General features: G+C 41.6%; 1 protein-coding gene across 10 annotated transcripts in view; it reads left to right on the top strand.

The window, feature by feature from the left end:
• Positions 1-3,535: 3,535 nt before the first annotated feature.
• Positions 3,536-10,869, top strand: part of MUC13 (mucin 13, cell surface associated) — a 34,240-nt gene continuing 26,906 nt past the window's right edge. For all 10 annotated transcript variants that reach the window (XM_073304703.1, XM_073304705.1, XM_073304702.1 and 7 more), the window contains exon 1: positions 3,536-3,657. In XM_073304703.1, coding sequence (XP_073160804.1) covers positions 3,600-3,657 — 58 coding nt within the window. In that variant the 5' untranslated portion in view covers positions 3,536-3,599. The remainder of the gene's footprint in view (positions 3,658-10,869) is intronic.

Here is a 10,869-nt window from a genome sequence, read left to right as displayed (position 1 = left end):
TAGATTGTATTACCCTAGTTTGTTTATGATGTCATGCGAGACAATATCAAAAGCTTTACTGAAATCAAGATATACCACATCTACCGCTTCCCCCCATCCACAAGGCTTGTTACCCTATCAAAGAAAGCTATGAGGTTGATTTGACATGATTTGTTCCTGACAAATCCATGCTGACTGTTGCTTATCACCTTATCTTCTAGATGTTTGCAAGTTGATTGCTTAATTATTTGCTTGATTATAAAAAGTGAAATAAGAAAAACCCGGGGAATTACTAACAGACCAGTCAGCTTAACTTCTGTACCCGGAAAGATAATAGATTGGCACTATATTTGCCAATATATTTGGTGCTGTATTTCCTGTTTCACAGGTAGCATTGTGTCAAATACCATTGCATTTTTGGTAATGAATTCTGAGCTCTTTTTAGTGAACCAGGAAGTGCCAGGAGGATCTCACACTGAGGTAGGGAAACAGTGACAAAACAATTATTTAAGATTAACCCCTCTTTTGAATGCCCTCCAGAGCCTGGTTAGTAAAGGTTTTTCATATCCATTTCCAGGATCAAATGGACTCTGAGCGGTTAGAAGTCATATATTTAAAAGGAAAATGGCCTGACTTTCGGAGATGTTAAGCAGCACTGGGCTGTGGCTGGGGGACACAGCTGCTGAGGAGGTGTGTGTAGGGAGGTGGGGGAAATGTGCAATTGAACGTCACCCTCTAAACTGGGCCTCCAAAGAGCCAGCTTTTCCCCCCTCCCCACACACACACCTTCCCTTGTGGAATCCACTGCTTCAGTCACACCAGTGGAAATGTGTGGGGGGAGAAAGAGTGATTAGGATGAAGGTACAAAGTGATCCCCTGCAGGAGGATGCTTCCTGGGATGGTTGGGGTGGCCTTTCTATCAGACATCCCTCCTATTGTCTGGAGGAGGGGGTAGGTGAGAGGTTTTCACTCTGATAACAGCTCTGTTTTGGAGCTGATCTCCATGGCTGATTATCAGTAAGCCACAGAGACTTGCTCTGGGCTCTGCAGATTGAGGCTCTCTGCTTGCTCAGATCCTCCTTGACACCATTCCCCAAAAGCACATGAGAGATGGTCCAGCTCCAATCACTCTATAGAAGAGGGAAGGTCTCCTTGGGATTCCAGCTGGAGCCAGACTTGGAAGTTTGGAGCCTCCATAGGGCTCAGTATCACAGACACAAGAAAGAAATTGGTTCTCTATACAAGCACTCAGGCATATGAATTGTGCTCGCTAAAAGAGAGGTTTTTTAAAAGGTTTAAGAAAATCTATCAGTATAGATTTGGCTGGTAGATTCCATCTCCACTAATTTACCTGGAGAGGGGAATGGATTCTCCACCCAGCCATAAATACTGCAAAGACTTGTGTTTTTCCATTTTTGGATCTGGCTAGAAACCAGAAGTCTGTGTGAGGGGGAAACCATCTAACATTCATAATTTTGAAACACTCCTTCCCTTCCCATGATCATGCTTGATTCTTGAATACAGATGTTTCATAGTTTGGTGGAAATTAAAACATAGGTACAATCCCAAGCTAAACAGTGAATCAAGCTGTGTTTGTCTGCTCCTTCCCAACATCACCCTCTTGGAATATCAAGACGGCCATGCTGTGAGCATTATCTTGTGTGTGTGTTAAGGTTGTTGCTACTGTGCACATCACATACCTAACACAAAACCATAGAAATGAAAAGGTAAGGCATCTAACAGGACACGCCTGTTACTGCTCCTATCAGAGAGGCACATCTCACTGCTAGAACAACCACTATATATCAGACCACAACCATAACTCTGTCCCAGTTGTGATGACAGCCTTCCAGCACTCCCTTCCCCAGACTCCCCACTACCATAAACAGCCAGCTCTCTCTCTCTCTCTCTCACACACACACACACGTATGTACATACGTATGTACGTGTTTGGGGAAGAAAGAGCTGGATGGCAATTTCTACGTTCTTCTCATGGCAGTAGATGGGTTTAGTGTATTTTGCCCCTCTCGGCAGAGAGCTAGTCTTCAGCTCTATACACCTGCCAGGCCAGAAGATTTAGTTGGATGGAACTCTGCTCACCAGCCTAAGGGAGACGAGGAAAGCCCAGCTCTGGTCAGCTTCATTTAAATGAATTATAATATTGCTTACCCATAATTCCATCTCCTGAGTTTGGCTGGAATGCCATTATGCTTTGATTGTAGGAGTGAGAATAGATTATTCTTATTCCTGTGCTCTTGGAAGGGCATAACATGCAGGTGAGGACCTGGAAAGAGTGAGCCACCTTGACTTCATGGGAAGTGAACTAAGGTTTGGTAACAAAACTCAGGCTTATCAGGGAGGAGGGCTGTGTCCTAAAGGTCAGGAGCCAGAGTCCTAGTTTGCTCTGAGCTGACTTTGCAGTGAGACCCAGCCAGACAAATGGCTGTGGTGCAGAGCTGACTTTGCAGCAAGGCCCGACTGGAGCAGTAACAACAATGACACAAAGATGTAGGTGCAGCAACCTGACAGACAGCAACAATGCTGAGCTGACTTCACAGTGCCCCAGCCCACCAGGCTGGTGAAAGCAGGGCTGATATTACAGCACTGGACCAGGACCTGATAGAGTGGTTCTCTGGAATGGAACAGAGGTGGCGTTGAGTTGCCCCTTGGTGCCCCTTGCCTATCACTAACTGGACTCAGGATGGGGGTTTCAGGCGGTTGGGGTGGGACTATGAGTTCTGGACCTCCAGATATCAGACAATTATTATTAGAACTGTGGGGTGCCCACACTCCTGATGCTCTAATTTGGGTGGCTCTGTTTCGTTTATGTAAATATATAGAGGGTTTTCACGTATCTGGTGACGGCTTGTCCCCTCTTCCCCCAGACCCTTGTGGTTCCATGTTCCCAAAGAAATCTGAGGGCTTACGCATAGGGAAGAGGTGCCTGCAAAGGAGACCAGGGACGTTACATTTTAATTTCCCAGAGCAAGTAATAGAGCTACGACTCTGACTCAGGCCTCGAGGCTAAGCTTTATGCATTCTTAGGAAAGGCCTTCTAGACAGATTGAACCCAGTCCTACAGGCCTAGCAGAGCAACTTCAAACCTTAAACAGCAGCAAAGAAATTTATAATTGACCCCACAGTCGATTATGTCGACAGTTGGTTATGCTAACACTCATCTTGCCAGGAGTTGAGGATAAAGAGTGTTTATTTCACAAATCTGCTTTGTTCAGGCTCAATCCAACTCCCATTTCTGTGGCTTCCAAACGCCAGCTGTTTTCTGTTACCTTTTACTTTTCTGTATGTCTTGGCCTAGAATTTGTATCCCACTGAGCATATGGAAAGAATCATTTGCTTATATGACTAATGCAATTATGAGCTGAGGCTTAAAGTGCCGTCAGTTTACAGCAAGTTAATTGTTGGTATTAAGCAAGCTAGCATCAGTCTGTCTCAAAGTCTAAAGAGGAAGCTAAAATAAATTAACATCATCCATTTGCTGCCATTTGCAATTCCGACGTCAGTTAGAGGTTGAACTCTGTACCCGTTAGAACAATTTTAAATGAGCAGACATAAGGAGAGAAACCACTTCCTCGTAGGATTACCTGAGAGCAGCCTCAAAAATGAAAGGCTACGTATCTCTCGCCCTTCTGCTTAGCTTTGCTTCCTGTGCCAAGTCAGGTAAGAAACGCTATCTTCTATTCTGGGACTATTAAATAACAACCCAATTCATCTACACAGGGAATGGATAACATTTTCCTAGTGGTGCATTTACTAAGATGGTTCCTAAAATAACGCAATATTCAGCAGAAGAATGGTTACATTTTAGCGCTTCTAGTTTCTGATTAATTAAGGGGTGGAAAAATTTAACTGAAACCAAGTTTTACCCATTCACAGACCCAGACAAAAACATTGTTGTTTGTGATTAAATTAATTTAGTGCATCAATCTGTTTGTATGACCTATGTACTGGAGCACAGAGATTAACCCTTCATTAGAAAAGATAAGAAGCAGGGCTATTTTCATTAGTAAATAAGTAACTATTCAACTTCAGCTCCAGGAGAACGGAGTGCTGTAGGTGTCCCTTATTTCAGCAAAACACTTAATCCCTGAAAGAATAATCTTCACAAAAAACAGCTCCACACCATCTGATTCACCCAGGATTTGATCCTGCCCCATTGAAGTCAATGGGAGTTTTCCGTTGAGTTTGAAGGCTTGGGATTGGGTACACAATAAATGATAAGGGGCCAGGGATATGTATCTGATATCCAGGGTTACATCTAATTAAGTATCAAATCAACAAAAGCCAGGAATCTGCAAAGTAAAAGCTGAGAGTCAATCTTTAACTTACTTTATTTGACTGGAGCATTGCCACTGATATAAACATGAGACAGAGGATCAGCCTTAACTCCTTCCTTCCTGATTTTTCTTTTAATGTAGGAGAAAAAGGAGGGGTGGGAAAGAGCAGGTGCTTGGATGGCAGCTGTCTGAAGGTCTTCACTGATTTAGAGTAATGTGAGAGGAGGACACAATCTCAGTGACTATGGTGATACACACACAATGCATTAGATAAACCAGTCATTGTGACACATTCATTTCTTCCAATGCCATCACAAATTGCTTTGAGATCTGCTGATGAAAAATGCTGCATAAGAGCTAGGTGGTATTATTATAATTTCCAGTTGCACTCACAATGTATTAGGCACTGTACGAACATGAATAGCGAACAGTCCAATGACCTATAAATATATATTATAAGCATGGAGACATGGGAACTGCTGTGCTTGTTCCCAAATCTTTAATTTTTAAATGAAAATCCTTTTGAGTTGTTTCAGGGCAGCAATACCTCATGCATAGGCGCCATCTTTATGAGTTGCCAGGGGGTGCTCAATCCCTGCTCTGCCCCAGGCCCTGCCCCCACTCCCCCCAAGTCCCCACCCCAGCCCTGCCTCTTCCCACCCCCATTCCGCCCCCTGCCCCATTCCAACCCCTCCCCTGAGCACGCCCTGCCCTCACTCCTCCTCCGCCCAAGCACCTCCTGCATGCCGCTGAACAGCTGAGTCACAGCGGACAGGAGGCACTAGGAGGGACGAGGAGGAGCTGATTGGCAAGCATGCAGGGAAGGCAGTGGGAAGCTGTTGTCTGTTCTGAACCAGTTCTGTGGCTAAATGCATAATTTCAGTCTCCATGGGTGTCCATTTGGCATTGTGCTTGAGCCTTAAATTTACCTTTAAATATGTAAAACCTCCTCCACCCTTGTGGAGTCTAGACGAGGTTTAATGGAAATCTTTGTCTGCAGTAGCTGGTGCTGATAACACAGGGGTATGGCCTTCCTTCAGGTTAAGGTTAATACATATGGAAGTGAATCCTGTAGAGAATGCAAAGCACCTGTTCTTTGGGAATTAAGCCAACAAACCTCAAATCTAATCTAATTCTGTTGCTTTTGAAATCAGATGGCTGCTCATTAAAATAAGGGACTGAAACTCACTAGTGTGGGCTATCTTGTTGACAAAACCTATATTAAGCCTCCTGTAGCAGGTTTCAATCAGAAGCCAACAGGACCAATGGGCCAACCATGGCTCATCAATTCCCTGGTGCCCCAGAGCTCTCCCAGACAGACAGGGGAGAGGGAAAAGAGGGGTAAGTAGGGGGACCCAGGGCCCAAAGGGGAGAGACCAGGAATGTCTCAGTCACCTCTTCCTGGTGCACTGACCAGCCTTCCCAGGACCACTTCCTACCTCCCTCTTCAGTTTGGGGTGTGGTCACCGCCTGCTTTCTCTCCAGTTGGAATTCCAAAACAGTCCCAGCAGCTCCCCCACCATGTCTCTTCCTAATTTCCAGGCAGAGAGTGCGGGAGGGAAAAGGGGCAGGTCCCTCTCCTCCCCTCTCAGTTGAGTCTTACCCATGGTCCAGACTCCTCTCCTGTGGATCGCTTGTCCCCAGAAGCTGCAAACTGGCTTCATTTCTAGCCTGCAATTGCTGCTAGGATGTACTCAGCTTCTGAAAGGATCCCAGGCCAGGGCTTCTTTGGAGCAGGCCTAGTGGTCTCCTGTATCCCAGATGGGACCCCACACTAGCTCACTTTCACTGGCAACCTACGTGCATGGCTTTGAAATTAGAACATTGGGGTGAAAGTGAGTGTGGGTACTACCGTGACGAATGGGGAACAATTTTCCCCAGAATCTGTTGAACTGAGATCAGAATCTGGGCCTATGTCAGTATAATATATTTACCAGCATGCCTATTAAGATTTATTTTCCTTTTTTCTAGACCCAAACAATACCACATTTTCATCAAATTCAACAGTTAAGGATACCTAAAAGGGCTGAAATTCTCTAGTGAAATTCTACTCCAAAACCTGACTGTACAAATAGCATAATAGGGTACCATGTTTATTGTAACTCAGTGGCTCCTTACCAAATGTGGTCAGTTTACAACTGAAAACTCCCATTCCCAACTCAGCACTGCAAACTCACATCTGGGTCTGAAAAAACAATAAGGTTGTTTGTTTGTTTAAGGGTTGTTTTGCTCACACAAGGCAGAGCTGCACAGATAAAACTAGAGTCAAGTTTTGCCCCTGCAACAGGAACATACAGCAGACTTCCAACAGGAACTACTGATTTAGGTGTTTCATGGTTTGCTGTCCAGAGACACAGGAGCTGCTGAGTGAAAAGGTGTTATTATTCATTAGTCACTTTTCAGACCGGGACCATTTTTTAAATAAAATGTACTATGGGCCTGATCCCACTGAAGTCAAGGAGAGTTTTGCTGGTGGCTTCAGCAGGAACAGGATAAGACCTAAGTCAATCTTCCTCAAATTCAAACGGGAACTAGAATATGATTTTTTAAAATATGTGTTAATCTGTAGTTTACATGTTAGCATTTGTAATGTTAATCAAGTATGGGGACAAGTTCATTCCATGGTAATTTCAAAAGAAAAGCCTGTTCTTACAGAAGTTTTGTCCTTAGCTTCAATCTGGACTGAGTCTGTCCCTTGCTCAATATATCTTTACCAGATTGTTGTAGTGAGGTTTCCATTTTAGGAGTTCTTTACTCTTTTATAAAACTTCTTTCTACCCACACCTTCCCCAGCACCAAGAGTTAAGCAGAAGAAATGGAAGGTAATGGTGCTGATAGTACCATATTTTCTTCCCACACGATATCTGGTAATTTAGAGAACTCTGTTATTTCAATCTACAGTTACATTTACTTCAGATGTTAACACTGACAACAATCTCAGGATTTGTTCCCACTGATGTCCCCTAGTGGTTTCAATAAATATATATTATTGCAACTTGTGATAACATTTAATTTACATGTTAATATTTGGGACATTAACATAACAAATGGACAAGAACATCACATCTCCCATTTTCAAGGAAATTTACTTTCATGCGCTATTTATCTGAGTTAGGATCAGAAAAGCAGGAGGAATGGAATTAACTGATTAGTAGGCTTGGAAGGATTACATTTTTATTGCTAAATGTTGGTAAACCTCAATTTCACCGTAAATAGACAAACAAGAAAAAATATTTCCTTTTATACTAGTTGAAATGTACAGATAAGCAAAGAAAAAAAATGCTACTTGAGACCTTCTTAGAGTTTAATATAAGAATATTTACTTCATATATTTTGATACATAATGATAACAGTGTGTTTTTATGGTTTATAAAACTTTTACTTATTTAATCTTACCACCTGCTGTCATTAAAAGCTTTCTTGACACCAGCCCCATTACTTCCCCGACCTGTGAAAACTTAAATGATCCAAAATGTTAAAAAGCTTAAAAATAAACATCTATATTATATATCAAAATTATTTTTAAAAAATTGAATTCTGCCACCCCTATTGATAAGTATTAAAATCACCTGTCACAAATATTTTTCTATTGAAAAAGTGTAAATAATGCCAAAGATGATTTAATTGTGTAGAACCAACAGACCAGCTGATAATATTAAAGAGATACTGTCAATTTGAAATTTAGTTAATTTATAAAATACATCTAAAGGAAGCTTCAGGTCCCAGAATCCTTCCCTGGAGTCCTTGTCCAATCACCTCCCCAGGCCTCTGGCTCTTTGTCCCAGTCTTTTTATCCAGCCAGTCCCATTTCTGATCCCAGTCCCTGGCTCCTGTCCACAAGAATTCAGCCTGAGGCAGTTACCCAGCATGGAAAATTTCAGTCCAAACAGTTGAAGTTTGGCAAAGTTACAAGCAGTTGAAAACAAGGTCCTATAATAGAAGTGTTTAGCAACTTTAATCAGAAGAGGTGCTGCCTGCCCTGCCTATACTACGAGGCTTAAAGGAAGGAGGAACAAATATGATGCTGTAGAAAAATAATTATTGATAATAAATAACACTTAATCTGTTGGTAACATTGATTTATCTAATTATTTGTGTTGTGGTAGACTTTGGAGCCCCTATCATGGACCATGATCCTACAGTGCTAGGCGCTGTACGGATGGAACAAAAAGACCATCCGAGCCCCAATTAACTTACAACCCCAAAGGTGAAGATCCAGCAAATAGCTGGTGAACTTGTCCTATTGCTCAGAAGTTAAAATTCCCACAGGTGATTTTTCCCTGAGTAAGGATCAGACCTGAGGGCTATATATAAATTATGTTTTAATCAGATTGTCAAGTTGGGTTTTGAAATTGAGGAGGCACAGTAGAGATTGCTCACTCTGGGGCTTACAAGCACAAATATGATGTAGACAAATAGTAATGATTAATAAATAATATATTTATTGGTTGTATTCATAAAATTGTGGAGTAGCTGGTGAATTTCACCCTTGGTTCTGAAGGTCCTAAGTGGTGACCCCACGGATACCCCCTAAGGATTTAGATAAATTTGTCCTACCAATGCTTGTTACCTTTTGGAGCCTGAGCATAATAATTGGGCTAGAACATCACATCTCCCAATTTCTAGGAAGTTAAAACTCCCATGTGCTACTTGCCCGAGTTATGATCAGAGCCGATGTCCGCTGTTATAGTGGTGTGAATATTTGTTTTCTTTAGTTCATCAGCTGCAACTCCAAGGAGGCTGCTGCTGAACGCATGGCGGTGACAATCCCAGGGTTTGTTCCTCTGATGCCCCCTGGTGGTTTCAATAAATATATCTTATCCTAATATTCTAGTGATGTGGATATTTGTTTTCATTTGTTCATCAACTGCAACTCCTACAGCTGCAGCAGGTTGGTTTATGTAGTGTTATTTTGTCAAACAAAATTTGCAGAATTTTTAAATATTGTGCACAGAATTTTTAATTTTTGGGTGCAGAATTTTTCAATTTTTAGTGCAGAATGCCCCCAGGAGTATAACCTGATAACATTCAGTGTATATGTTAATATTTGGGACATTACCATAACAAACAGTCAAGAACAGCACATCTTCCTTTTGCAAGGAAGTTAAAACCTTCATGTCAGTTCTCTGAGTTAGGGTCAGGTCTGATGTCCATATATATTTACTAGGATGTCATAGTGTGGTTTGCATTTAAAGATTTGTTTCTTATTTTACAGAAAGTAGCACTACCCAGACACCCATAAATAGGGCAGGTAAGCGGGAGGAGTCAAACTGATTGATAAGTATGAATCTTAAAATCACAATCAATAATATTTTGCTACAGAAAAAAATTGTAAAATATAACTGAGAATGATGATGATTTAATTGTGAAGACTCAAAGGAGTAGCTGACGTCAATTTCAAATTTAGTCAGTTTATAAAAGGTGTTTAAAGGAAGCTTTCAGGTCCTCCGTTTTCGTCACCGCCTAGGGAGTGGGAGACCCATACAAAGAATGGGGGTGGAACTGATTGTCTGACTCTACAGGGGAACCATTGCCACAGGCTAGGCACAAAGTGTTATCAACTGCCCAAAGTAAAGAAACTGACTACATAGAGAAAAATAGATTTTTTTCCCCTCAAATCTCTCTGTCAAAGCCATTTTGCAAATAAAGCATGTAACAAGTTTTTTTGGATAGAAGCAGGTTTTAAGTAGATGGAAGTTCTTTTTAAAAATCCAGAGTTTTATTTAAACATGTGGCGCTAGAAAACTTGGGTGTTGAAAAATAATTGTAAATAACACGTGCAACTACTGATGATATAATGGTGAATAGCCAGGACATTTGCTGGTGATATCAAAGAGCACATTACTCACTTGAAATCCAGTCAATTAAAAACATGACTTTACAGTAATTTCAGAACCTATATAAGTCCCTGTGCCACCTGGCCAAATTCTGTGGAGTTAAAATTGTGTTTCCTTTGTTTTCCTCACTCTGTAGTAGTGTGCGACCCATATAAACAAAAGAAGAAACCGATTATGCAGGGGAAATAGTGAAACTGACTATACACATGGTGCTGTCAAATATATGGAGTAAATAAACTAAACAGAGAAAACATTTTCCCTGCACTAGTCTTTCAGTTGTAGCCATTTTGTAACGATAGCAGGTAACGTGTATGTCAGCCATGAGTAAGATTTTTAGGCTGGTGGAGGTTCCTTTAAAAGTACTGATATGTATTTCCATATGTGTCTGTTGGTAGGGTCCCTGCGTCAGTATATGTTTACTGGACTGCGGTTGTGAGGTTTCTGTTAAAAGGCGACAGAAATCATATATAGGAGGTATCTCCCCCACACCTTCTGCAGTTGCAAGAGCTAAGCAGAAGGAATAAAAATGTCAAAGGCATAAAAACACCAGGCACAAATATAGTTCTGTGGAAAAGAATTATTAGTCTAAATAATAGTGATAATATCACTGTGGTAAGTCAACACAGTACCTGGTGAATTTCGTCTTTGGTGCTATAGGAGCAGGACTTTGTTCCGGCTGAATCTCCCTTGTGGTTTTGATAAACAAGCTGTCCACAAACCTGGTCACGGGTACTTTAAATGTTTACACTTGAAACATA

The sequence above is a fragment of the Lepidochelys kempii genome, chromosome 11, assembly GCF_965140265.1.
Source record: "Lepidochelys kempii isolate rLepKem1 chromosome 11, rLepKem1.hap2, whole genome shotgun sequence".
Taxonomy (NCBI): domain Eukaryota; kingdom Metazoa; phylum Chordata; order Testudines; family Cheloniidae; genus Lepidochelys; species Lepidochelys kempii.
This window is presented reverse-complemented; position numbering and strand designations above follow the sequence as displayed.